Here is a 27355-nt window from a genome sequence, read left to right on the forward strand (position 1 = left end):
CTTTCACTAAACTTTGCCTTTCCTTCGCAGATGAGGGAAGCCAATACCAACAGAAAAGGCGTATACTCGCCGAGCTCGCAAAGGATGCGACTTGAAGTGATAAAATAAGAACCGCCATCAGGCTTGATTCCAAACATGCTGAAGAAAGCCACCGAGTCATCGGACTTCATCTAAGAAGCATTCAAGGCGAGAAAAAGGACCAGGGCCCAAAGGAAAGAGCCATGAACAGGAAAGCTGAAAACAAAACAAAGAATCATGAAGGGAGAGGTTTTGGAGATGGGTTTGCTACGTAACCATAGCCCATACACGACTTGTGCCCTATCTCAATTTCCTCCTTTTTGAGTTTGAGAATAAAACTCAACTCAGTTCCCAGTCCACCAAGTATAATTCCCCGTCTCAGCCGGCGTATCGAAAACAAGCAGCGAACTAGTATTCACCAGTCTATCAGGCCAAGCTTTGAGCAATCCATCCCAAACTTCGATCTTGGAATACTCGACCTCGACCCCCGGAGCTGAGAAGAGGGAGACTTCGACACTATCCTCTCGACTAGGATAAATCCGACTGGTGAGTGCGAATCGCTCATTCAAGTAGACCTCGACCAGTGATCCGTCGACAAAGATATCCATTTCAATGGACTCTGTAGAGCCGTTTGCGAACTGATAGGGCTCGAAGTAGCCCACATGTGTGTTATTGGCAAACATGTCGATGAGAGAAGAGTGAGTGCGGTTCACCGAGACGCTATTCGATGAGGGGTCGAAGTAGATATTGGTGTATTCTTCGCGGTTGGGAGATGCGCCGATGGTGACTCCGGTGACACCAGTAGTGCGCTTGATGTTCATGAAGATTTGGTATGATTTTGTGAGATTTCTCGTCAGACCGAATTGTTTAGTGTTGCTTCTTCTCTCGTCGCATGGATACTTCGTATACTGGGCGCCTCGGTGGAGACCCTCGACCACCTCTGGGGCGGGCCGGACACCAAGTGTGCTTGCGTTCCAGGTTCCGTCTACGTTTTCAATGAACCGGGAGTTGCCAGGTCTCGCGTCATGGAATTGGGGGATGATGCCTGGTGTGTCTTTGATGAAGATTTCACGGGGCAAGGCAAATGCTCCTTGGTAGCCTTGCTGGGTGATGCCGAAATCATTCATATCTTCTTGGGCCCAGCCCCATTGGATGCGGCGGTTGTTCTTGGTATCGTTGAATGTGGTGATCTGATGAGGAGTGTTAGTATCGAGCGATATTATTTTGACGCTGCACAGTACGAATCGACTTACCGCATACAGAAGACCCCAATCACTCGCACCACCGGAAACCGGGTTGAAAGCGATACTACCATTTGCGCGAACAGAGATCGTTCCTTCGTTCCATAGTGACCATTTCTGCTGGTGGAAGCTGACATTTCCGCCCTCGGCGCCCATGCTAACAAAGTAACGATCACCGATTGAGAAGAAATTGGAGAGCTCGAAATTGAATCCGTAGGATCCAGTCTCCTCCAAACTACCCAATGTAGTATTCATCTCCGGCTCCCAGAGGGCTCCTGAAGAAAGTCCAATTGGTCAGGTCGGAAGCAGGGGCGCTATAGAGAGGCATCCGAGGCCCAACACCCCGAATACCGGATCCAAACACAGCATAGTAATGGGGTACAGTCATATTGAGGACACTGTCCATCTGCGGCCAAGGAACGAAGTACGGATCACGCCACCCGGTGACATTCCAGTTCCCGGGTGGATCGCTGAGAATAGGATTATTCTCATAGTGCGACCAAGTCACTCCGCCGTCGGTGGAGTAGGCTAACGCCTGGCTCTCAGTGCCAGGCAAGTATGGCTCGTTCCACGCTGTCGGGAGTTCGGAGGCTGCGGTGTAAAACGCCAGGATAGTGCCGTCGATTCCACCGGATAAGTTGACAGGCTGGGCAGAACCAGAAAAGATAGAGAGATGGTTATATAAAGGCGGATTATGCCTGCTAGTCAAGTTGGTCGTGCCGAATGACTGCATTTCCTGATCTTTCCAAGCAGGGATGTCATTGTCGGGGTGGTGATCCACGTCGGTCCAGGTTACCAAATCGACCGATGTTGCGTGTCCCCATGAGACATTTCCTGTTAATCCAAATCTGTTACTAACCGTCACTTGGAACCCGCGTAGAGAGGAACTCACCCCAGGCAACATGGTTAGGATGAAATTGGTAGTGCAAATGATACACGCCTTGAACCGGATCGTACATCGGCCCACACGGATCCTGTCAGGGATTAGTATACTCATACTCACACTCAAGCTCAATCAAGAATGCCCTACATTCATCCAACCAGCCGGCGCCAGAAAATGAGAGGATGGTCTCCAACGGGTAAACAAGCTATTGTTTCCCATTTTCTCAATCGTCTCCACGGTCAGGAGTGACCCCATACCGGTCCAACAGCAGCAAGTGCAACACTCAACGTAGTTGCTGATTTCATGACTTCTGTCCAAGTTCCGCAGATTCTCGAATACTCAAGCACCGAGCGAGCAAACCTTTCTGTAGGGTCTTCAATAGATATAAAAGCCCACGGATGATCATCGCCATATCCTCGGATGTTTCCATTCAGCGGCGGGGTCGCAGGAGGGGCACATCGAGGAAAGCCGGATTAATTGTTGATGATTCAAGTTCTTGGCTCGGCGAGCGTACATAGATGATCGCGTCCGTTTTGAGATGGGGTGCCTGCCAAGAGAGGTGCCGTGTCGAATGGAAGCGACACAGTCGGCCCGAGATTCCCCCAGGGAAACTCCATTAATTCCCCGAGGTCGCCTCAGACTTTCGGGGTTCGCATCATGGATGTGGGGGACCACAACATCAGATCTGGTTGCGGCCTGGTATTTGGAGGGTTCCAACTCAAAACGCACACTCACTTGGGCGGCTGAACGGCCAATCGTGGCGGTTAGGTCAGCCGAAACATCTTAGGTGCCTGAGGCACACAGTTTAACTCTACAGACAATGCACGTCTCTGATTGTATCAAATGAAGCCGAAAGGCATGTCGATTCCAAGATGGTCCCTGCACATAGGCCTACAACCAAGAAAAGAAAAAGAAAATAGAAAGAGATCAAAACTCCAGTCATCGCCACGACCCTTCTACACATGCTAAGCGGGGCATTGAAATGGCAGTCTGGTAACAGAAAAGAAAGGCCAAGAGGATGGAATGGAATGAAAATGCAGGTCATTCTGCTCTTGTCCTGACGCCGAGAATGAGATCAAAGAAAACGAAAGAGTTCTTCGCATAGATAACGATGGTCGGTAAGTCGTGGGAGGGGCTGTCCGTCGAGGATGTCCCGCTCGAGGGGTCGTTCAATGTCCCAGTGTGAACTGGGAGTGTGTCGTGCGTATCATTGTAGGAAAATCAGATTGAGTCATGCGAGCGATCCGGCGCGGGCATGTGGGAAGGGGAGTGTTTGTCGCATGCGACAGATGACGACGTGTCCGGAGAACAACACAGGGGAGGAATAGAGGGATTTACATGACAACACAGCCGCTTTGAGCACGGCGACGCCGACCGCCAAGGGCAGAGAAAGTACCAGCGCCGTAGGTATCATCATCGTCGTCTTCATCGGCGTTGTAGAGTCGCTCGGCCTCGCGAGCGCGGCGTCGCCGGCGGCGAGCACCCGCACCAGCAGCGCCTGCTTCCTCATTCGCCATCATGTAGTCGGCCCATTTGCGGTCAAGGCGGCTTGCGGAGGCCAAATCACCGCGTAGGACGCGCTTGGTGTGCTCGTCAACGGTCATCTGCCATCCGTAGAAGCACTTGAGCTGAATGATCTGGTTGGGGTAGGTGGGCGAGGGGGAAGGGGTGGACACCGGCGTGACATAAGTCGTTGTCGTTGGAGAGTCGGCGTCTGATGCTTGAGTGACAGTCACAATCGTGGGTGCCGGCTTACGGGAGCGGGGAATAAAGCAATTGCTGGAAAGAACTTCCTTGACACCCGCCCAGGTCACATTAGCGCAGTCAAAGACGACCAGCCGAAGACCGATCTTAGGAACATCGGCACCGTAGCCGCGCTTGCGCACCCGGTAGCTTGCCTCCATAAGAGATAGATCGGAGACACGTGTGTTGTCCATTTCGATGGACTGCAGCTTTGGGCAACTCTTGATGACTTGCAGCATTCCTGGGTCGCCAAGATTTTCACAGTAACTGACATTGAGGTGTTCCAGAGTCTGCGCACATGGTGATTTTGCGAGCTCAGTGAGAACGTTGTTTGTCAAACCATCCAGATCTTCGATTTCCAGATGGGAGAGATGCAGTGTCGTGCGAATGACCTCGATGATAGATTCATCAGTCAACTCCGAGCACTGCGACAACTGCAGTCCTTCCAGATCCGGGACATTTCCGGCCAGGCTCTTCAAACCGTCATCGCTGATGTCTGGACAGTGATGCACATCCAAGTGTCGAAGTCGTCGAGGTGGCACAATGGGTCGGTTGGTCAGTACATCCAGAGGCGGGTCGATGCCATGCATCAAGATCTTTAAGCTCGCGTCCGAGAGGTCAGTGCGGCTCATTATCAACCGCTCCAAGGTATTCTTTTCAAAAAGAGTCAGGGCAAAGTCTTCATTAGCAAACCCCCGAATCTCACTGGCGCGAAGATCCTTCAACCGTGGACAAGAGTTGACCACCTTGAGAAGACCGTGGGCAGTGACATTGCTACACCAAGAGATGTTCAACGTCTCGAGCTGGGGACAAGACTGAGCAATGATCTTCATTGCCGAGTTAGTGACGCTGGACAAAGCAGACACGTTGATGTATTCCAAGCGAGGGTTTCGAAGCAGGAAGTAGTGAATGGACGTCTTGTCGATGCGACAGCCCTCAAGAGAGAAGTTGACGACATTGCGGCACAGATCAGAAATGCGCTCTCCATCCGAGGACCACTTGTCGCGTAGCTGAACACAGCCTCTGAGATTGAGGTCGCGCACAAAGGCCCCACCAGATGTAATAAGTTTGACCAAGGCCTCGCTAGGGATCTTGTCATAGTACTCAGTCGTGTCAACCTTGGCCCATAACTGGCCATCATAGCACATATCATTCCACATCTTCGACACCCCTGCGCAGCGGACAATCTCACAAGGAGTCAAGTATCGAAAGATTTCCATCTTCAGTTCTCCAGGCATGTCTTCCCAGAAGTTCAGAGTCTTCGCCGGCTGAGTATCGGGTAGGGTCAGCTCCGTATCCACCTCTGTGATCAAGTCGGCAGCCGCAGCATCATCGGTATCCGCTCCAATGCTGAGAGGGGAACCGCGAGAGACAGGTCTCATGTCAGAAGGCAAAGGAACCGTACGGGGCAGCGACGTGGGTGGCTCAGTACCCATCAGACGAATCCGATTGTTAATTTCTTGAGCCTCATCGGGTGCACCCGAGCACCCCGGGGTAGCCGGTCGAGGATGGAGACCTCCATAGAGTTGCGCAGGACTTCCATTGCCTACGCATGGGGAGTATGTAGACGATAACGAGACACACGATAAGGAGCCCTTCTTATCCCGGCGATAACCGGTAGATGCAGATCGGCCACGGCGGGTCAACGACTGACTAGACTGACGGCGGCCAAGACTCTGTAACAACTTTCGACGGCCCTTGATTTTTGGTGGCTGATCGAAAGGAATTTGGCCTGTGGACGAGGCTGGGCTTACAGGGGATATTTCGGGCGAAGGGACGATCTCGTCGGTGCTTAGGGCGGCCATGGTTGCGTGAGGGGTTGGAGCGAGTACTTTAGTCCTGAATGTCGATCGAAAGGATTATGGCACCACCGAGGGTCGATAGGCGCAACACAGCACCGCGAGGGACCTTAAACGATCATAATGTTGTGGCAGGTTCTTTGCGCAGGTCGAAAGTTGAAGTCGTAAGTGGGAGCGGGGATCTTCACACAGACGTTTACTGTTCGGGGGCTCACGGGCAGTGAACCGTGGCACTCGGGAAGGTCGACCGTCGGGACGTGTTCAAGTGACGTTCAAAGAACCGAGAGAACCGAGAGTACCGAGCCGCCCGGAGAAGTCATTGTACAGAGAAGAGAGCGAGGGAATGGCAGAACCAAAAAGTAAGAAATGAGAAAAAAGAAAGAAAAAAGAAAAAAAAAAGGGCCAAGTGGAAAGAATGCGATACGTCCCAGCGCAACTGTTGGAATGCAGTATACGAGAATACGAGTACATGAGTACATCGCTGTTGGTGCACGCCCACTACCCAGGAACTGTACCTGGTACTTCGGAACTGACCTTCTTATCGCTTTTACCCCCACCACGTCTTGGAGCGTGGCACAGACAGACCCACGCGACTCATCGGCTGACGACGCCCCATGAGGGTTTGAACAGGGTGACCCTTACTGATCCGTAATCAGGAACAGGGTTGACTTTTTTTTTTTTCTCGTTCCTGGCGATAACACCCATTGGCACATTCGCCATTTGGGACTGTTTGGCCGTTTTACCCAGAAGCGGGGCGCGGACCATGGACTGAATTGCGGAGGAGTGTACTGCCCAGTGGAGCCGGAGGCGAATGGCGCCTCCGCTAATAATGGCCATGTCTGGATTGTTCAAGGGGCCAAATGTGACAAGACTAGCCGGCCACCCAAGGCCAAAGGGGGACTAAGTGCGATTAAGAAGATCCACTCACTGGCCCGGGTGAAAGCCGAACCAGTGAACTCCTAAGTTTCGAGATTCGAGTTTCAAGATGCAACTTTCCAATATATAGATTCTTTCAAACCATGATGATCTCTAGATATATGGAAAAGAAAGAGGTCTTATGCTCCTCAAATGTGTGCGTAAAAGCCATGCCGATGTCATGCAGTTCATGTGCATATGTTGTGTTGTTCAAAGACCAATTGTATCCCACTGAAGTAAATGCCCTCCTATCCAAATCCATCAATCAAAATATAATAAACGTCGTGGGGTATCGTGTCTTCTTCTCTTTTTTTTGGGAGGTCATAAAATTGATGCACCGGTGCTGTGGAGGGGCTTCAATTCCCAGTCTCCGTCATCCACGGGTGCTCAAGCACTTCCGTGATGGTTAGTCGGTTATCGACATCCCGGTCGAGCATCTTGCGAATCAGGTTGATGCAATTTTCCGAGAAGGGAAGGAATGGAATGCGGAGTGGGTGGTCGAGAATTTCGTCCACATTGTAGAAGGGGTTCTCTTTGTAAACGATCGTGTAGAGGAGGATGCCTAGGGCCCAGATATCTTGTTCTTTGCCCCGGTAGGACTTGCCCTGTAGGACTTCAGGGGCGGCATAGTCTAGAAGAAAGTTAGTGTATCCGAAGTATGATGGGCAAAGCAACCATCCGAAACAATGTCCAACTTACCAATTGTACCCACAAAGACATCAAATGGCCCGTTCTTTATATAAGCTGCACTGCCAAAATCGATCAACTTGATTCGTCCCTCTCCGTCCAATACCACGTTCTCATCCTTGATGTCGCGGTGGACCACGAGGGCCTTGGTGTGCAGATGATGAATAGCGCCAACGACCTGCTTGAATATGTTGCGGCATTCAGACTCGTCCATGTTGGCCTTCAGCTCGATATAGTCGAACAAATCCATGCCTGGCAGTCCGTGTGGAATCATCTCAATGTAGTAGTTCACGTCATCTTCAAAGAAACCGTCCATCTCCACGATGTTCGGATGTTTATATCCGTCGCGACGGAGGAAATCCAGAACGTGAATCTCCAAAGGTACGGTGCCGAGCCGTCTGTCGCGTGTCCACGTGTCCACCAGGATCCGCTTCTTCGTCACATACTTTAACACCATCTTCGTTTGAGCGTTCTTCTTCAGACGGGCCAATTTCACCTGTCCATAAGCACCTTGCCCCATTTCCTCCACGATGACATAGTCGTTGATGCTTCGTTTCTGTGGTGCTCCGCCCTTGGTGTTCACTTCGGGAACTGGCTGCACGGGTCGATCAGTAAGTGGTTCCGAAGCAGCTTCGCTAAGCTGCTGACTGAGGGTCGAGCTCGGGGTTTTGATTTCCACCGAAGGCTTGCTGCTATCAGAGCCTTTTCCATGAGACGAGGCGACAGCTGGGCTTTCCAACGTGGGGCCGGGTTCGGGAGAAGCGGGCTTTGAAGAAGCCAGTGAAGATGACGAAACGCCGGTCGCAGGTCCAGCAGCGTGGATTTGCCTGGAGTAGGTGATCCACAAAGCATAAACCAGCTCGGTCACCGCAATGGTGTCGTCACTGTCTTCTGAATCGCTGGAGCGTTCTTCGATTTTCTCTGCGAGCTTCGCGGCCTGTTCTTTGGTGAAGAAAGTGCCGCTTTTGACCACTCGCAATTGGACATCCACCACGATCGTGGAGCCATCGCGATGCTTAGCCAGTAAACCACTGGGCTCGGTAAAGACGGACGCGGCGTTGGCCTTGCCATCCCGAAGAATGGACAGGGTTCGTGCCCGGCGGAAGCTATGTTCAGGGATCACGATACCGTCGACCAATGGCACGTTGTCCTCCTCGGTTAACACATCCAAGATCTCGTCGAATCCTGGGATCAATTCCGTGATGTGCCGTCCCTCGGGACGTTCTTGGGCGAAGAGAGCTGAAGAAAACACGGAGTTTGAGCTAATGACGTTTAAAGTCGCAGAGGACACAACCATCATGCCTGCAACATGAGGAAAGCTGGACACCTGCAAAGTGCGAGTCCCATCCGCCTTGCCTACCGTCACGGGGATGCAAACGCCAGCGGCAGTGAGAGCGGCAAAGTGCTTCATCTCAGTAATCTTGGGGATTCCCTCCTCAGGCGAAGTTGCGAGAGACGCTGATGGCAAACGAGGAAGAAGCTCAGTGATAGGCTGGCCAGGGCGGACAACTGATGGTCCCCAGATCTTTTCAACATCACCTCCAACTTTCAAGACATTCCAAGATTCATCGCAACGGACCGAGGCAGAGTTCTCCGTGATCTCCTCCATCACCCAGATTAGTCCGCCACGCTTCTCCATGACCCAGACACTAGCCGAGCCCTTGGTGCCGTTGCGCTTCTCGATCGGCACGACATCGCCGCACAATAAAACGCCTCGTGATTTGTTTCCGGGATGATTGTTGTTGCGAAGGTTTCTTTGGCTTGAGCCGTATCCATCATCCGTCTGCGCACGCCGTGACGCTTTTTCTCTGGAAGATGGTTTATTGAGTAACTGTGCTGTCACACCGTTTCCAAGACCTCGGAACTTTGGATTTACGGCTTGAATGTTGGGCCTGTTCTGGGGGAGTGGCGCGCGGGCAGTGGCGTCAGTGCTTGGATCTCGAAGCTTAGCCTCGAGCCATTGTCTGTGCTCTTTCTGTACAACCTCTAGGATACTGAGCCGGCGGACCTCGGATTGAGTAACTCCAAAGACGAGGCACGAAAGATCGTTGGCCGCAAGTATGGTCCACGGTGGCTGGGCTTCGGTCCGGAACACGGCCTGGGAGACGGGTGTCCATTTGCTGCTATGGGTGTGCAAGGCAGGCATAGGGAAACCCAACCCTGCAGTGGATGAACTTAGAGAGCCGGAAGGATCCGCGGAGGCATATGGTTGCGCTAGAGTCTCCATCAGCTTGATTTTGAGGGAGGCAGAGTTGAGATCCGTATATGTACGTTTTAAGCTTACGCGCCTGGACGATGGTGCTGATTTCAGGTCCCTCCGGGATTGCAGGATACGATCATTGGATGAAAGAGAGCTGAGCATGTGCGAGCTGTCCGATGTCGCTTGGGATCCTGGGACCGAGTCCTGGGCTGAATCACGAGTGTTGAGGGGAGAGCCGCGTTCTGAGAAGGCTTTCTCGAAGATGTTGTCCCCGTTAACATCCGCAGGTCCAGTGATGGGTCCTTGGGTCCGGTTGGCATGGTCTTCATCCAAAACGTGGGCACGGGTCAAAAGATCCATCATATTCTGAAGATCCGCGTCGCCCGTCACATTCGCCTGGGCGTTGGCGATCCCAGCATTACTCGCCGCCCATCCCATGCGATCGCGCATGAAATCAATCGACCTTTTGAGAAGATTCTGCCGGTTGTGCAGGAGCTCTTCGGACTGTTGTGCAAAGGAAAATGAATGTAACGATTCCAAAGGGAATCGATGAAGGTCCTCCAGATCACCAAAAGCGCTCAGTGACATGCGGCCGGTGGGAGCTCGGGAGGAAGAGGCCGAGCGCTGCGTGGGCGATTGGCGTGTATTGTGATTTGATATCGGGGCCAATGACGATGTCGACAGATTGGGAAGCGTTAAAACACGCGACGATTGATGCTGGCGTATGCGGTCCAGCCCGGTCGGACCGATTCCATGCTCGTTCTCGAATAATGGGGATCTGAAGCAGTGAATGTGTCAGATTTCAGCTCTATTGCCTTGAAAGAAAGGAGTCGTGTTTGGGCACCAACCTTGAAAGATTGTCATAACCCGAGGAAAAGCTATCCACCGAGCCTCTCAAGGGCTGGTCTGTCTGTAAGGAAAGATTTTGAAACCCAGACTCAGACTCGGGCGACTCGGAAAGGGGAACCAACGGAGACGACAAGGGACTCGGTTCGCCTAATATGGTGAATATGATCAGCATGCTACAGGGCAACTCTATCGGCGCGTGTGAAAGATTCCATTCAACGGAGTCCGGCGTGATTGCCTCAAGTGATGGAAGGGGTTGGTTGGCCATCCCTGGTCAGATGCGCCGACGGGGTCGGGTTGCCTTCTGCTCCGAGCCGTGAAAGAAATCGTAGTGCAGATGCGAGTCATCTGCGATTCAACCGGGCCTCAATTCATTCTCGTCTCCGGCAAGTATTCAAGGCTCTCCCGGCGGGAACGCCCCCGCAAGTTGACGGCAACTTAAGCATGTGAAACAAGCGCATGACTTACCATCGGGATTAAATGCGGACCCCATTCTTCTTCGCAGCGGTTTCTCAACTCCCAGCCGGGAGGGAAAAGGAAAGGCTGAGGCTCAGTAGCGTCGAGTCAAAGGAAAGGTCATTCGCGAGTGTCAGCGGGCAGCGACCGGGAGAGGAAGAGGGCAGCTGCCTCGAAGAGCGCCCGGCATATGTGGCGTCCGAGAGCACGCGTATGTGCGGTTTATAAGGGGTTGAAAAGTAAGAGAAAAGAGAAAAGAGAGATACAGCGGGGTCCGGAGTGGGGAATGAAAAAGCGATGCCGTACTCAAATGTTAAGGGGGGAAGGGTGATGTAATGGGCTTTCCAGAAACTTGGCTCTCGGTGCTAAGGAAGTACAGTGAGCTTTTACTAGTTTGGTAGTATCTGGGTTTTTAGTATGCTAGAACTAGACCAGAATAGATGATCTTGGGCTTAGGGTACCTGTCAAGGCCACGGGCTGATCGACACGTCTACCTTTTTTTCCCTCCAACAGATGATCCGCGATCAACTGGGATCCGACTTTAATGCTAGGCTCTTCATCTACTCGTAAAATAGGAAACCTTCCACCAACAACGGAGCCGAAAGGTGCACATTCTCCGCCTACTTGCCTTCGTTCTTTGCAACCGGCAATGTGGTCCTGCTGTCTGTGGCCGACATATCCGAGCGGTACAATGCACCCCCACCGCTATCTCCGTCGCGTACCCAATGACACCATTTCTCGTTACTTTGACAGGCCGGAAGTGCTCGTCTGTCTCGTAGTCTGTACTGCTGTACTTGATGTGTCCTGTTATTCCCGCGAGCGGCACCGAGATCGAGATCGAGATCGAGATCTATCCTCCTAGCTATAAAGTCCATAGTTCACCGCCCTTACAGCGGGCCCCGAGCCCCGCGGAGACTGTGCAGTGCCAGTTCATCATGCTCGGCCTCGGTTCCTGGGTTCTCTTCTCCGCCATTCCCAAAGAGCGGACTGCCTCTGCCTTTAGCTCGGGGGGGTTTCTTGATGTCGTGTCTGCTCCGGTGGTACCGATGCCGAACTGACAAAAGTCGACAGGTTGCGGCTGCCTTCTAGCATCCAGGAGAACCCTGCATCCGACAGGGATGGTCGGATCAGATTTGGCACCAAATTCTCGGTCTGGGCGTCAGGGTTGTGAATGTTTATGGCGGTGCTGGCAACCCTGGCGGTTCCACCTTTGGTGCGCCCCTCAGCATCCGGGTGAGATTGAGGCGTACTTTGCATATCATTTTGCGCCATTTCTTCAGACGTATTGGCTGCGGATGAGGCCGCCAGTGATGGCGACGGCGATGGCGATGAAAAGGCCGAGTCAGCCGTCACGGGAGCTATTTCCGGAGATTGCGAGGCCGAGGACACCGGAAGTGATTGTGAAGAATCCTCGAGACAACCCATGACCGACTCGGCTCGAGCCAATGCCTGCTTCACTGCATCGTTAGAATTTGAGTCCATGTCTTTTATGGTGGCAAGTTCGGAACGAAGGTCTTCCAAGGCGTCGCCCAACGCTCGCGCCAGCTCCTTATTCCTTGCCTCTAAAAGGCTGATCTTCTTTTCTAGTCCAAGCTCGGTAGGCGTTGGTCCCTTGGGCACTGCGCTTGGTATTAATGTAGAAGAGGGTCTGCGAAGTGACGGGCCGGTACGAGGACCTGGCTCATAATGCATTGTTTGCATGTTTCTTCTGGCTTCGGTCACGGCTCCACGAACGGCTTTGGCCACGCCCCAGGCCTCGGTGCGACGCTGAATACCTTGAGAAACATCTTGAAGGAGCGTCTCAAGTCCCTTGGGGCTGTTTCTAGTAGGCGAAGAGGTAGAAGAGTTGCTGTTGCTGCGATTTCGGAATTCCTCCCAGAGATGAGCCGCTCGGGCAGGTCTCGTCCTGGAGTGGCTAGGGCGCTTTAATTCCGGCTCTCTGCCGGAGTACTTGGAGATAATAAAGCTGCCTCGCTCCGCAGTTGGGTTCTGTTCTAGATAGAGCGCATCATGCACAAACGTTTGGGGTGCATGTGGCCCGGGAGATGGGTACCGTAACAGCATTGACAATGCACTTGAATAGTCCGCTTTGAGTACTGTAGGTGAAACATTAGTGACGAAAATACGATGAGACTTCGCCAGGTCAAGGGTTTACATTGCCAACGAATCCGGAGCAGCATCGCAATGCATGTGAAGTCCACTAGATCTGATCGAAGCCCATGGGCAAATAGTAGATCCCACATCATGAGGACATCATCAAATGGAAACTCTCGTCCAAATAAGAGTCGCATCCAGCGACTGGATATCGGGTTAGCATAACCTGAGGTGAACATGATTGAGATACTCACGTCAAAAAGATCTGAGGCAGTACATCTACAGCATGCAGGTGTCCCGCTAATTCGTGGTCTATAATCGTCAGGGCTTCGTTGTGAAGGTACTGGCACCGATTCACAATCGGGATGACGTTGATCTCGCCATTGGCTGACCGAGTCTCGCTGTGTTCGTAATATATGCGAGCTGTCTGCATGACGCAAAGAAACAACGTGAAAGAATCATGCTCCACAAACTTGGGGTCAAGAAGGTCCAGCATCGAAGCATCCTCCTTGTTACCCTTGGGACCTATTAAGTCAGGCTGAATAGAGTCTCGATCAATGACCCAAAGAATCGGGGCCAGGAGCTCGTGCATGCCCTGTCGATACCCAACATCCGGATTCAGTTTTGAGTAAACAAACAAGACATCAGTCAGTTTCTTCTTCGTCGCTGGGTCCTGAAAGAAGTGGTTCTCTTGCATGCATCTGTCGACATCCTGCGCAATTTCGGCTTGGAGCTTCTCGTCGTTGCGTAGTGTTTGCCACGGAGACTATTAATTTGGAGAAAGTCCATCAGAACAACAAGCTCGGTATTTTGGGAGCAGCCATTGAGCCAAATGGCTGATTACCTCCTCGTCGTCCGCTAGCGGATCAACAGTAGACTCCACGTCATCGGGATGTTCGATAAATTTCAGGAAATGGGCACGAAGTGCCTGGTACGCCTCTCGTGACTCGGCAAGCTTCTGTGACCATTCTTCCCGCTCGAGGCCGTCGAAGAGGAGGAATACCTGAAGAACAAATGAGTGCTATGCTCAGCTCCAAATCGATTTATGCCCTCGAACCTTCCAGCAAATCGACCTCAGCCCATCATTGCACAACTTTCCTCCCTGTTCTGCTCGTAGGGCCGTCCGCAATTCGGCGGGCGTCTCATTGTCGGCAAACAGGAACTCCCATCTCTTTCTGCAGCAAGTCAGTACTATTATCTGGTCTTTGCCCTGAGTACGTACCTTGTCTCCTCAATGGTTCTCATGTCATGCAGCTGTGACCTGGGGAAGTGGAGGAAGAAAAGACACCATCGGTGAGGGGAAGGCGATAATGTCATCCGCACCTCTTATCGCGCCGCCACGATTCGGGGGCCATGCAACCCTGCACGTCCCCGAACTAAAGCTCAGCCAGGGCTCATTCATGATCGCTGTGATATTGGGGAGGCATTTCGACAGTCTCATTTTCATGTCATCAGCCAACTGTTCATGATCTACGAATTCAATGTCTGCAGACTTGTGGGCTGAGTTTGGTCAGGGCTCTGGCTCTGCGCAGAGCTCTGACCAACCTCGGATTCCACAACCTCAAACCAGTTCATTCATCTCTGGATTCGACCAAGCTGATGACCTGATTCTGGGTGGGCCCCAGCTTAGCAAATCTCAGTTCTCCAATACGAGTGCGCCGCCGCCTCAGTATGCGCCTTCTTCTCACAGACAGCCCCCCACCTTTCAGGCATTCGATCTGCCAAAACAACACGATAGTGATATCTTATTCGATGCCACCCAAGACACACCTGCGAGCGAGGAAGAAGATGAGTGGGGTGAATTCGAAGGTCCAGAAGAGAGCGCAGAACATGGCCAGCCGAGTATCTCTGCGGCCATAGCACAAGACGCAAAAGCTCCTGCACCGAGGCCTCAGCTTCAAGCTCCGAGTAATTCAAAAGTCCCTACAACCATTGATCTATTGGACTCTCTTTCTCTGGATGACCCGGCCCCAATTGCACGGCAGCTTCCCAAGCCGGGGCCGAAGACAATCCCCCAAGCCAACACTCCTCCACCAGATGAACCATCATGGGACGAGGACTCATTCGGTGATTGGGGTGACTTCACCGACGGACCTCCCACAACATTGGCAACAACCAATCGAAACTCAGTGAAACCTCAAATATCCATAAAACCTAGCCCTCCACAACCAGCCTGGGACGACACTTTCGAGGACTGGGGCGACTTCACCGACGGCCCAAGTACAGCACCAGCATCAGCACCCCAAAAGCCAACCTCAAAACCAGCCTCACGGCCATCAACGACAAGCCCACCACCCCGAAGTTTCATCTCCTCAACACCAAAATCCCCCCCCAAATGTCCGACCAACCAACATCCCCCCCACCGTCCGTTCTCCTCGAACTGCTAGTCGACCTATTCAACAATCTCCAAGAGGAAGCAGCCACCGCGAAGCGCCAATCAGACCAGGCAGCAGCAGCTAAACTCCATAATACCCTCGAAACTGCATCTCGCATCATCGCCGGCCGCACATTACGCTGGAAACGTGACACCATCCTCAGCCAAAGCATGCGGATCGGACCGGCTGGTAAGCCAGGCGGAATGAAGTTAAGCGCGGTAAACAAGCATGAAAATGTAAAAGAAGAGCAAGATGCTGTAGACGTCTTGTCCTTGTGGCGCGAGCGCGCTGCTCTGTTCAATGCCGTAATCCAGACTGCAGGTCTACGGCCTATTCCGCCTATTTCGGGCCCCAGTGCATTGAAAGTCACCACGGCGAAGCTGGAGCAGGGGGGCATCAAAGCCGGACATGCATGTGCGCTTTGTGCGTTGAGGAGAGACGAGCGCATACTAAAGATTGATGAGGATGTGCAGGATAGTTTCGGGGAGTGGTGGACGGAGCATTGGGGGCATACGGGCTGTCGAATGTTTTGGGAGAGAAATTCAAGACTGCTTGGGCAGCGATGAAACAGACGTACATATAATTAAGTAACTTCAAGCAGCTTGCTATTTGAGTTCAGTCAGAGTAAGGTATAAATTATGAGACCAGAAGCGTAGCAGATCACTCCTTACTGAGGTGAGCAAAGTAAATCGAGACACGAGAAGGACATCGCGCCAAACACCAGTACCTTGAGAGAAAAGAGTAGATACATGAGGAGAAGATCAGGATCAGAGTCAAAGTCAGACTCAGGATCAGAACCAGAACCAGAACCAGAACCATAAACCAGAACCAGCGCGGGCCAAGTGTACAATTAGCAAGGAATCGCCCCCCCAGTGAGATCACGGGCGAGCCAGGCCAGTCGAGGTCAAGACGCACTGCGGCTAATTGTGAGGGCCACAAGAAACACGGTACACGAGATATAGAGTCAGTCCCAAGTCTCATGCACGCATCTTTGGTCAACATGGGATCCATATGAGCCTGCGCGGGAGATATTCGTGTCTCCCAGGCGGAATCGAATTGATTTTCTGTTAATATTCCAGGCCCACGCGAAATGTCCATGGACATTCGCTCTTGACAGAGCACAGGGATCCCAGAGAGATTCAGCATTGAGCCGATATCCTGTTACGGAAAGGCTTTCCAACGCGGCGGAGTGAAGATCGGGTCAATTTCAGGTGGTGACTGCAGCTGCGATTGGAACGATGGCGGGTTGCAGAGGCCAATAGGGAGATTATCAAATTTAATAACTTTGGGCTGAAGGTGCCGCAGGCTGTGGGTGAAAAGTGATCGTCAGTGTCTGAAGTGGCAAAGAGGGCATGATTCTGGGCGTCGTGGTACAGCGCAAAAGCACTTGGCACACGATAGGAGGCACACACGCAAAGGGGAATATTGCAACTTACAGGACTGTTTAGAATGCTGTTTCGCTTGTTCCGTCCCTTTTTGATGTGACTCTTCAAAGCTGCTGAATCCAGGGGCTTCAACAGTTCGAAACTACACAGGAGCTCGCCGGAGACCGACATGATAGCGCCCCAGTTGTCGAATTCACCACAGTACTGTTGAGTCATCAGCAATGACTCTGAAGGAGATTGGGCAGAGGGAGAAAACTTACATTAGGAGCAGAGAATACCGTCACCAGGATCCGGTCCTGATAGAACTCATATCCATCTTCGACCACCATGTGTGCACGGCACACCAAATCAAAATCATGGCGCTGCAAGAAGTTCATGATGACCTTTTTGCCAAAACAATAACTCACACCCCGTTCATTTGGCTCCCAGTCTTCTTCCATGTCTGCAGGATCACTCCACAAGAGGTCGTTCAGCAGCCCATAGTCGGGCACATCGGTGGGCCGGGCAATGCCCCGGATATCATCCATATGCGACAAACTGGGTGAGAGACCGCCGTGAACGCAGAATATTTTGCCGGCAACGATCGCAGCAATCGGGAGACAGTTGAAGGTGTCAATGAAGGTCTTCCAAATCTTGATATTGCAACGCCGCTTACACTCGTCATAGAACCCATAGACTCGAGTGACGTTGGCGCACTCGTGGTTTCCTCGAAGCAGGAAGAAGTTCTCTGGGTACTTCAGCTTATAACACAGCAGCAGAAGGATGGTTTCCAGGCTCTGCTTGCCTCGGTCGACATAGTCGCCTAGGAAGAGATAGTTCGAAGCTGGCGGGAATCCACACATCTCGAATAGTCGAATCAAATCAGTATATTGACCATGGACATCGCCCACAATCTTGACTGGGGCGGATAACTCCACCAATGCAGGTTGGGAAAGGAAGAGCTCCCGTGCCGCCCCGCAGATGGCGGTAATTTCAGCATTCTTCAGGCAGACAGTCTTGGTGACTTTCGCCGAATAACCCGCGTCCAACAACCTGGTAATCATGTCATCCAGGTCGATCGACTTCAAGGCTCCCATACCCATGCCAGGGGATCCGGAAGTTTCGATGACGGGGTTGAGAATGAAATCCAGAATGGGGTTCAACTGGTTCTCTCGCTTGATCAAGATAGATTCTCCTGGGACTTGAGCATTTCTCGCAGGAGGTCCGTCCGATGGAGGAGCATCCGAGACAAGGTCCACCTCACCACTCTGCTTCATGGCATTCGAATCCTTGTGACCACGCTTCAAGCTGGTCGAGAGTGAGGGAGAGGGCGGGGGCTCAGGAGACGCAGGCCGAGAGGTGTCCGCCGATCCTACTGATTGCGTGGAAGAAAGACCGGCGTTGGAGCCGGGTCGGCTGTTGGAAGATTTGACAGAGCCCGCATCCGATCGGTCATTCTGGCTATCGGTCTTGGAGAGGGCCGTCGTCGAACCTCGGGGGCTGTCTGAGCTTCGAGCTCCGGGAATTTTCGAGCGAATGGATCCACGGAAGGAGCGAAGAGATTCTTTGGTGTCGGATTTCGAGAAAGACGGGTACGACTGCAACGGGTCGCCCCCGTCGGCATTGTTCTTGGAATGCGACTGACCCATCACTGCAAGGCTAGGATGAGTGCCAAGCTTGGACTGGGGTAATCGCACGAAGGGCGTTCAAACCGCTACGCCGAGAAAGGTGCCCTGGCGGTTGGAATGTCTTGGCTTCCAACTTCTGGATGTTCCCACGAGTATGTTAGGCCTGCAAATTCTCGGTGCAAGGGTTAAGAGTCCGAGTTCCGTGGAGGGTGGGAGAGATTTCTGGATAGAGCTCACACCTGCAGACTTTCTTTCCGCAGAGTGCAAGACACGAGGTTGAGGCCGGCTGAGAAGAAATGAATCAGAATTATGGATCGAGCGACCGCAGGATCCTGGTGTAATGGCGACGGACTGGGCTCGATGCGGTTACAAAGGGGGAAAAGGGCAGGTCGGAAAAGCTGGGCAGTGTGGGCGGAGCTCCGAGGCACGGGCTGAAGCTGCACGCGGGATCAGTACTGGCGCGACCGATACGCAAAATGATGACAGGGCTGGCACTCCACACGAGATCAACGGGCTATGTGGAGGTGGAAGTGCACCAAAGCAAGGGAGGAAATGGGGGAGTGATGGAAAGTCAAGTGGATTCGCGGGTGGAGGAATGCGTCATTATGGTGAATTTGGGGGAACGAGGTATTTAATCCGACGTCTAGACACGCGAGGGGTTTGATGAACAGTGAGGCAACCGATTTTCACATTACTTACCGTCAACAAAGGATTTGTAGAGAGGAAGAGAGAGAAGAGGGGAAGAACAGTCTCCAAGTACTCCGCCACTGCCGGGATGTGAGAAGGTACATTCCAAGTGCAAGGTTTCCCAGCTCAGTTTGCCTCCGGTTCTGGCCACAGCTCGATTCGGGGAAATCATTATCTAATCCCGGATCATCTCCGGCCCGAGCCATTCTAGTGTTCTGGGCCTTTTTAGTAGATTTTAGCAAAGATGGGCTATGTCTATTTTTATTGTGTAGCTTGATTTAGGGTTTGTAGATGTGTTCATGACTTTGGCGAATCGATCGTATCTTTTTCCAGGCTTAGGAGTGGGCAACATGGAACGAGTGGAACACCCGCCTTCCCATACCCAAATTCCCTCAAGAAGATAAAAACACGACGCATCACCCAGTAGCATGAGTTTCAGTCGGACTGACTGGTACTGTACAAATGAGCGTGCACATCTTAACCGACTCTATATTACTATTTCCGTGCCTTCCCGGCCAATATACAGGGGAGCTTAGACCCCTGGTCCGGGCTCTTATCAAAGGCGGCGGGCAATAGGCTGTAGTGCCCCCTCTGGGCGCCGCTAGGCGTCACAATGTTGAAAGTAGATATGTATCATCTTATCCTGCAGCTTAACAGGCCTAATATTTTCTAAGAAATAAGCAGATGGCCAGCGAGAGAGACCTCGAGCACTCCGGCCTTGTTGCACATTGGGTGACCTGGAGCCTCGCATGCACCTGATCATGCAAGAAAGCCACACTCCTGCACATTTCGGTGTGCCAAGGTATAATCGTGACGAGACACCGCCTTTTTCCCCTCCCTCAGGTTAGAGTAGGCCATAATCCATCGAATGAACTCCCCATCTGGACGAATATCGATAACGGGGACTTGTCGGCCAAGCTGACATGCTCTGCGATGCAGCTGCCGTATTCCCCGAGCCACGTTGATTGAAAAGCAGCGAGTGATGACCCGCCTGATCATCGAGCTTGGCGGCCCCGCGTTCAAGTCTCGAGCTGGCGGAAAGAAGGACCAGGGTGGTACTGTTGGAGAAAGTAGGGGAAACCCCGAGCGTAGATCGAGGCAGCACATGAGATCCTGTGGGCTTGGCCTGGCGGGGTCAGGCATGTTGGGCTCGATTTCTCATGGAATGGTGTAGGATGAGAGTAATAAGATGTCTCGTCTCGTGAACACGGGCATCTTTCAAAACAAGTCCTACTCCAGCTCAATCTTCGTAATGTATATTCCAGGGATCACAATGAGTCCGATGAGGCGGTTAGTCATGTTAACTTTGACAGTGGCGCTCTTGTTTTCGGACGTCTTATCCCAGGACTCAGTCTCCTTGGCCGCAGCGGCTTCTATGGCTGAGGGTGTTGGGAATCGGTACTCGAAGGAGTTGGAAAGTATGATGTTCCGTTCCTATGGCGCAATAGAAAGTATCAGCACAGCTCATCGGCGCATGGAGTACGTTTGGGATCGCAGCGCTTCCAAGCTTGAATACGGGGAATCGCTTACCGCATCGGTGCATTTGAAGATTCCGACGAACATACGACTGTCGGTAGTGTGGATACGCAGCTGGCGACCGAGAAGACTATCCAGGTACCGAACACCCTGTTCAACGTCCATTGTCGAGGTCTGGTGATCGCGGTGTGTTGACGGAGCTCCGATGGTTGTCACGACGGACTTTCAAAGTGACCAGTCCTGCCGCTTTTAGGGATCAGAGATCAAGTCAGGAAGATGACGGGTGGGTTTTCGGTGGGCTAGTAGGTTAAGTTAAGCAGGGCCTGGCGATTGTGTGTTCTTCAAGGTCATGCGATCGGTGATATGACGAAGAGAGACGGTTGGCACAGAAGAGAGCTATTGAGGTGCCTGAGGCCACTAATTGGCGGGTGCGACAATGCTCGTCCGTCACAGAACTACATACATACCTGCTGGGCCTTGTCAACAAAAAGCGGAGAAGAAATTAATGTACTGTTCTTGTGGAAGTATCAATCATTATTTCCTTTGTCAATCGTGCTCTTGCATGGTCTGCGGTCGTATATGGTTCAAGCCTCGGAAGCACGCGTGCCTAACAAACCTCATCAGGTTTCTTTGGACTCTTAAAGTTGCGACTCTCTCATAACTCCGATCCCCAAGAGACCAACGATTGGAATGGTGCGAAGACCGCGTGGATTAAGTATGTCCATTCGTAATATTACTCCTTCCGTCAACTAACCTAATGCACCTAGCAATACCCAACGCCAACACTATGATTATACAACGCCTGGGCTTCACCAAGGATCAGCCCAGAGTGATGAAAGCCCATTAACAAGAAGACTCAAAAGATTATTCGTGAAGAGATAGTGCCTCCACATATTACAGCGACCTGCGCTGCATTGGCGACATGAGGAACAGATGGAAATTTACATCCATCCCATCACATCCACATTCGAGGCCGAGTTTGACAGTTCACTGCTCTGATCAGTGTCCATGTCCACATCCATATCCAAATGCATTTGGTTGAAACCAGGGCTCATTGTCTCGCTTCCACTCGAGCTACCAGCTGGGTTCACGAACACATGACGTCGAAGCAAATTTTCTTGGTCAATAGCAGTCTCATTGGCCCGAGGCGCAAGTGCCTGGCGAGATGGCCTGAAAGGCGATAAACCTTGAGGGCGCGACTGGAAGAATCGCAGAAGTGTTTGCTGTCGCGGATCCACGGTCTCGGGGGTGGGAAGGGTTGGCTCGGAGTCCATAGCCTCATCGGTCGCGCCAGTCGACGTGCCCATTTGGTGCTGTTCTGGTTGTTGTTGCCGCTGTTGCTGCCGCTGTTGCTGGGCGGAGAATATCCAGCGGAGGGTTTTCTCTGGTGTTGGTCAGCTCAGGCTCCAAGCTGCATGGTGGTCGCGTGCAAGCTATAACAGCTGCCCGAAAATGTCTGAAAGGGGAGTTTGGTCGAGTACTCACCATACACAACCTCGTCACTGGGACGTCCATCTCGGAAACGCTTTCGCGTCCGGCTGTTCAGGTGTTGAGAGCCATCGGCTATGCTCCATTGGCTAGGCGCGAGAGCTGAAGCAGCGGAGGGCATCGCCGAGAAAGAAGCCTTGCGCTTGAGAGACATTGTGACGAGGGTCAAAGTAAGTTGAGATGTTGCCTGAGAGGCCACTGATGACAATTGTGCGCTCTGAACCCAGCTCTGCAGTGAGAGAGTCGCAGAGTTGCATTCGAAGGGCGAGTTGAGAATGCGCGCCAGATTCGCGTTGGCCGGGACACGCTAGTCTCATTCAGGCCATATTGCTTTTCCAACCTTTTCTATATTTACATCTATGCCACATTATGACGCGTGAAAAGTCGTGAAAATCTCATAAAGTACCACAAACAAAAGGAAATTTGCATATGCAGGGTAAGAGGGCTTGGTTGAGTTCTGGCGTTGAGTGGCGCACACCACGTTACGGGGTATTCATGGAAGCCCGCAATGATCATGACCAACATGTGTCAATTGACAACGAACTAATGACCGGGCAATAAATCAAGATGTCAACCCTTAACTCGAAGGTATTGATCAGCTAACAAGCCATTCAAATCTCTGTTTCATCCGGCATGCTGTGAGCTAGAGCATTCGGTATCCCGTAAACCAGTTCCACTAGAAGGTCTCCCCGCTTCTCCTCACATGAACCCGGGATCTCTCTAAGCCTCTACGCTTGACAACTTCGACCTCAATACAATATTTTTTCGCCATCATGCCCTCCAGAGAGGCTTCTCACGCCGGGTCTTGGTACTCGGATAGAACGCACACCCTAACTCGGCAGCTGGATGACTGGCTGGCACAGGTGCCGGACCATCTGGACAAGGTCGGATCCCTCCCAGTTCCGGGAGCACGGGTCATCATCGCACCGTATGTCATCTAGAATCAATCGCAAGCTTGATAAGAGCTACGAAATGCCGGATACTGATTTACTAGACATGCGGGGTACTCTTACTCAGGACCTTGCGCAGCCTACGCATACAAAGCGCTTGATTTGACCCAGGCGTGAGCTTATCCTCTGAAGCATCCATGTTGAACAGGCTTTAATCACATCTCCAGGAAGCGAATTTTCGTCTTGGGCCCTTCCCATCATTATCCGCTCTCGACGCTCGCGCTTCCCCAAGTCACCTCCTACTATACCCCGCTCTCAGAAGAGCCACTTCCGCTGGACACAGAGCTGATTGCCAAGCTCCTTCAAACGCAAGCTACAAAGCCAAACGGAAGCAAAGTCGGCTTCACCACGATGAGTCAGTCTGTGGACGAGGAAGAGCACAGTATCGAGATGCACCTACCCTATATCCACCGCCTCCTGCAGCTACAGCACCCGAACACCCCAACCGCACAGTATCCACCATTGGTTCCAATCATGGTGGGCAGCACATCCGCTGGAACAGAACAAGCATTCGGTGCTCTTCTAGCCCCATATTTAGCAGATCCGTCGAATGCCTTTGTCATTAGCTCAGACTTTTGCCACTGGGGTCTCCGCTTCCGCTATACATACTACGTCCCTTGCGCTCCTAAACCAGGACCTGAGCTCCCTCTATCCAGCGATGTCCTTCCACAACCGGGGAAAGGCTTCGATGTCATATCAGAGAGTATCGAATCAGTCTCGGTTGGACACGCCTTGCAGCGGCGCGATCGCATCTCAAACCAGGAACCAGCCATCCACGAAAGTATCTCGGCATTTGATATTGCCACCATGGCAGCCATCACGACTGGGTCTGCAGCGACCTTCTTGGATATTATTAATCGTACAGGAAACACCGTCTGCGGTCGACATCCGATTGGCGTGATCATGGCTGCGCTCGAGGTTGTCACGGCGAGTAAACCGGCAGGCAAGCAGGGGCAATTCCATTTCCTGCGATACGAGCGTAGCTCCGATGCGTTGGACGTGAATGACAGCTCTGTAAGCTATGTATCTGCGCTGGCTGTTCTTTGATTTCCTCCCGATGGCAAGGTTTCTTTGCTTCACGCAACCTTAGGAGGAAGTGACCTTACAGTGGCAAGACCCCCAATGGAACCTAATTCTAGAAAATCGATGTAGATTTAGTCATTCATCACCAATGGGGGCGAGGTGGCACCTAGAGATTCCTCCCCAGTTCCCTCCGCCAGCGGGAGATCCCCCCCCCCCCGGGGGGCCTTTCTTCAATTACTGGTCTTCTGACTATGGCTTGAGTCATAGTCTGTAGTTCTGCAGCATTCAGCAGGTCCACCCAGGCATAGACTCCAGTAGAGTGCCCCATCACAAGATCGGAACCAGCACATTCTCTCTGGGGTATTTCAGCCGTTACATCGGGGAGACACCGGTGACAAGATTCACAGAGGCTTACACTTACGAAGCTGACATATACTCTGATTCACGGTCACGATGCAGCCAGAAGTCAAAGTCCACGGAATCAGTCGACCTACAGAGTAGAGTTCAGGACAGGTGTTCACGGTTTGACCCGTTCAACAGCATTTGACCACCCTGGCAAGTTGCACGGAGGATTTTGTGTACCCGGAGCCCACCACCCATTTCCCCATGCAGGGCCTAGGCTAACGTCCGACAAGCGTGGCCGAATCTGTATCAGACAGTCACTAAACAGCCCCGATCGGAGACATCAGCCTTACCGAACATTGGGGCAGATAAAACTTGCAGATGTAGATGCATAGAATCCAGGGCGCGAACTGCTATTGGTAGCTGAGTCAAGTTGCAGGGCTCTCGCTCAAATCAATCTGCGACACTCGATCAGCCACCGGCATCAGTCAAAGATGATTATGAAACGCGGCGATCCTTCGCCTAGCCTCCGGCGCTAGCGATCCCTGGGCGATCGGGCTATCCGGCATTCAGGTCACACCAAACCACTTCAAGGTCGCCTGCCTTTTTTACTTTATCCTGCTTTCCTGCTTTTGCCTCCAGAAGCAAGGATCGTGGGGAGATCGGGGTGTATGGCCTTGACTGTTCATTGTTCATTGTTCACGCGACTCGTTAGCGCCGAGCTCCACGTCTGACAGCGTGATACTGTTACAGCTACGGAACTCCCCGTGATGGAGTTGATCTGTACACTAAGCGCTCTTTGGTGGATTCTGATGGCTGAGATTTCTAGGGGTCGCCGGATAAGGCTGCAGGGTCGAAGGGTTGAAGGTCAAAGGCGGTCTTCCATCATTACTTAACGCCTTTCCCTTAATTCATTTAAATTCATCTTCATTGTCTTGACACTCACTCTTACATTCCTTCAGTCACTCCTTCACACAACTCACGGCTCGCATCTTGGATTGCATTCACTTGCACTGGCACTGACATTGACATTGACACTGACACTGACAAGCCCCACCTGTCTTACCAAGTCGCGAACCATGCTGTATCCACTCCTTCTATCGGCCCTGATAGGGCTTTTATCCTTAACCACCCGAGCGTGTCCTCTTCCTTCTGAGACAACTATCTACATCACTACAACCATCACTGCACCGGCTGGATCTCTACCAAGTACTGATACTCTGGCTACCACGCCTACTACTTCTACTTCTACCACCACTACCACTAGTAGTACTACTATCACTACCACTACCACTGCCACTGCTCCCACTTCTTCCCTTGCCACTTTGACCCCTGCATCCTCAACAATGCCCTCTTCGACTCCATCTGGGACAACCGACAGACTGGTGTTCTGTCATTTCATGGTGAGTGTCTTGTACTGGAGCCCAACCCCGTGGGGTCCCGATAAGCAAACCCGATATTGATCCCGAGACCAGATTGGCATCACCAGCAACCGCCAGAGCTCAGCAGACTATGATGATGACATGAAACGCGCCAAAGATTTGGGTATTGATGCCTTCGCCCTCAATATTGGCACAGATCCTTACACCGACACTCAACTTGGCTATGCCTACGAATCCGCCGCTAGAAATGGAATGAACGTGTTCATCTCCTTCGACTTCAACTGGTGGCATATCAACCAGGGCAGCGCCGTCGGTGCCAAAATCAGACAGTACGCTGATCACCCAGCCCAGCTCAAGGTTGATGGAAAGATTTTTGTATCTTCTTTCTCGGGAGACGGCGTCGATGTTTCGGCTATGACTTCTGCAGCTGGACAGGACCTCTTCTTTGCGCCTAACTTCCATCCTGGCCAGGGTGATTTCAATGCTATCCAGGGAGCGCTGAACTGGATGGCGTGGCCTAGTAACGGAAATAACAAAGCCCCATCGGATGGCAAGAATGTTACGGTGGCGGATGGCGATAAAGCATATATGGATGCCTTGCAAGGGAAGCCATACATTGCCCGTAAGTTCTTTCGCTGTCGAGCTTGGAGGGCCAATATACTGATTTTACAGCTGCCTCGGCGTGGTTCTTCACTCATTTTGGCGACGAGGTCTCATACAGCAAGAACTGGGTATTTCCCTCCGATCTTCTATGGTATAACCGCTGGCGAGAAATTTTGCAACTGGGTCCCCGATTCGTGGAGATCATTACATGGAATGACTATGGAGAATCGCACTACATTGGACCTCTGTCATCACCTCACACTGACGACGGATCATCCAAGTGGGCAATGGACATGTAAGTTCTTCCCTTTGAATTATCCAAGAATTATACGCGCATGTCACTGACTTGAGCAAGGCCTCACACGGGCTGGCTGCAGATGTCCAAACCGTTCATCGCAGCCTACAAAGCCGGTGTCACCGACCCAATGGACTACATCACTGAAGAGAAGCTTGTGTACTGGTACCGCCCGACCAAAAAGGACGTCGACTGCGATGCGACAGACACCACCATGGAAGGCAATCCAAACAACTCTAGCGGGAACTTTTTCCGCGGCCGGCCCAACGGATGGGAAACCATGACAGACGAGGTATTTGTCGTCGCACTCCTCAAATCACCGGCGCGCGTACTCGTACAGTCGGGCGACCAGTCACAAGCCTTCCAGGCGCCTGCAGGTATCAGCGCATATTCCGTACCGATGGGCATCGGCCAACAGAAGTTTGCTGTCACCCGTGGCGGACAGACGGTGCTCTCGGGGACCAGTCTTCGAGACATTGTCGACACTTGCGTGTGCGGCATCTACAACTTTAATGCTTACGTGGGGACATTGCCGGCGCCAGCCACGATTGACCGGCTCCAGCCCGCGGGGCTGGCTTCGCTTTCGCAGGGGTTGAAGGTGGCGTGCCCGACGAACACATTGGGGCCGCATTCCAGCTTTGGTTAGGAGCGGGGCTGCAGTACAGACTGGATGGCAGGGCCAACAATAAGCTGCAGGATCAGCCATCAAAAAATTGAATGTACACTAGGATCCGTGATCAGTACAGAATGAGAGAATCGGAACATGTCAACATGTCAAACCGTTAAACTGTGAAGCTGAGAACGAAAACCGAGAGCAACGAGTCACAGAGGCCGAATCCGTAGAACGATCGGACTCTTGA

At 52.2% G+C, this 27355-nt stretch overlaps 10 protein-coding genes across 10 annotated transcripts; 3 read left to right on the forward strand and 7 right to left on the reverse strand.

The window, feature by feature from the left end:
• Positions 1 to 362: 362 nt before the first annotated feature.
• N7477_000770 (glycoside hydrolase family 32 protein) lies at positions 363 to 2447 on the reverse strand (the record flags this gene model as incomplete). The annotated part of the gene is made up of 5 exons (XM_056962433.1): positions 363 to 1208; positions 1272 to 1534; positions 1611 to 2093; positions 2152 to 2233; positions 2400 to 2447. 5 exons carry the CDS (start codon positions 2445 to 2447, stop codon positions 363 to 365), a joined length of 1722 nt encoding a protein of 573 aa, XP_056827436.1.
• A 1029-nt stretch (positions 2448 to 3476) lies between these two features.
• N7477_000771 (F-box domain protein) lies at positions 3477 to 5690 on the reverse strand (the record flags this gene model as incomplete). Its single annotated transcript, XM_056962434.1, has 1 exon — positions 3477 to 5690. The coding sequence occupies one exon, from the start codon at positions 5688 to 5690 to the stop codon at positions 3477 to 3479; it is 2214 nt and encodes a 737-aa protein (XP_056827437.1).
• A 1265-nt stretch (positions 5691 to 6955) lies between these two features.
• N7477_000772 (serine/threonine-protein kinase) lies at positions 6956 to 10600 on the reverse strand (the record flags this gene model as incomplete). Its single annotated transcript, XM_056962435.1, has 3 exons — positions 6956 to 7230; positions 7299 to 10264; positions 10335 to 10600. 3 exons carry the CDS (start codon positions 10598 to 10600, stop codon positions 6956 to 6958), a joined length of 3507 nt encoding a protein of 1168 aa, XP_056827438.1.
• A 1187-nt stretch (positions 10601 to 11787) lies between these two features.
• Positions 11788 to 14127, reverse strand: N7477_000773 (GTPase-activating protein GYP6; the record flags this gene model as incomplete). Its single annotated transcript, XM_056962436.1, has 6 exons — positions 11788 to 12884; positions 12944 to 13086; positions 13137 to 13648; positions 13727 to 13885; positions 13940 to 14057; positions 14105 to 14127. 6 exons carry the CDS (start codon positions 14125 to 14127, stop codon positions 11788 to 11790), a joined length of 2052 nt encoding a protein of 683 aa, XP_056827439.1.
• Positions 14128 to 14363: 236 nt separating this feature from the next.
• N7477_000774 (uncharacterized protein) lies at positions 14364 to 15823 on the forward strand (the record flags this gene model as incomplete). Its single annotated transcript, XM_056962437.1, has 2 exons — positions 14364 to 15011; positions 15041 to 15823. The coding sequence occupies 2 exons, from the start codon at positions 14364 to 14366 to the stop codon at positions 15821 to 15823; spliced, it is 1431 nt and encodes a 476-aa protein (XP_056827440.1).
• Positions 15824 to 16533: 710 nt separating this feature from the next.
• phzA (putative serine/threonine protein phosphatase) lies at positions 16534 to 18270 on the reverse strand (the record flags this gene model as incomplete). Its single annotated transcript, XM_056962438.1, has 3 exons — positions 16534 to 16563; positions 16694 to 16846; positions 16903 to 18270. 3 exons carry the CDS (start codon positions 18268 to 18270, stop codon positions 16534 to 16536), a joined length of 1551 nt encoding a protein of 516 aa, XP_056827441.1.
• Positions 18271 to 20166: 1896 nt separating this feature from the next.
• N7477_000776 (LSM domain-containing protein) lies at positions 20167 to 20577 on the reverse strand (the record flags this gene model as incomplete). The annotated part of the gene is made up of 2 exons (XM_056962439.1): positions 20167 to 20370; positions 20467 to 20577. 2 exons carry the CDS (start codon positions 20575 to 20577, stop codon positions 20167 to 20169), a joined length of 315 nt encoding a protein of 104 aa, XP_056827442.1.
• A 776-nt stretch (positions 20578 to 21353) lies between these two features.
• Positions 21354 to 22054, reverse strand: N7477_000777 (uncharacterized protein; the record flags this gene model as incomplete). The annotated part of the gene is made up of 2 exons (XM_056962440.1): positions 21354 to 21796; positions 21898 to 22054. 2 exons carry the CDS (start codon positions 22052 to 22054, stop codon positions 21354 to 21356), a joined length of 600 nt encoding a protein of 199 aa, XP_056827443.1.
• A 619-nt stretch (positions 22055 to 22673) lies between these two features.
• N7477_000778 (protein MEMO1) lies at positions 22674 to 23897 on the forward strand (the record flags this gene model as incomplete). Its single annotated transcript, XM_056962441.1, has 3 exons — positions 22674 to 22828; positions 22895 to 22963; positions 23018 to 23897. The coding sequence occupies 3 exons, from the start codon at positions 22674 to 22676 to the stop codon at positions 23895 to 23897; spliced, it is 1104 nt and encodes a 367-aa protein (XP_056827444.1).
• Positions 23898 to 25561: 1664 nt separating this feature from the next.
• N7477_000779 (glycoside hydrolase family 71 protein) lies at positions 25562 to 27141 on the forward strand (the record flags this gene model as incomplete). The annotated part of the gene is made up of 4 exons (XM_056962442.1): positions 25562 to 25618; positions 25691 to 26219; positions 26270 to 26495; positions 26556 to 27141. The coding sequence occupies 4 exons, from the start codon at positions 25562 to 25564 to the stop codon at positions 27139 to 27141; spliced, it is 1398 nt and encodes a 465-aa protein (XP_056827445.1).
• Between the last annotated feature and the right edge of the window lie 214 nt (positions 27142 to 27355).

Source organism: Penicillium maclennaniae, assembly GCF_028827695.1.
Source record: "Penicillium maclennaniae strain IBT 15551 chromosome Unknown utg000001l:1.0-3280838.0:1.0-3283122.0, whole genome shotgun sequence".
In the NCBI taxonomy this organism is placed as follows: Eukaryota; Fungi; Ascomycota; class Eurotiomycetes; order Eurotiales; family Aspergillaceae; genus Penicillium; species Penicillium maclennaniae.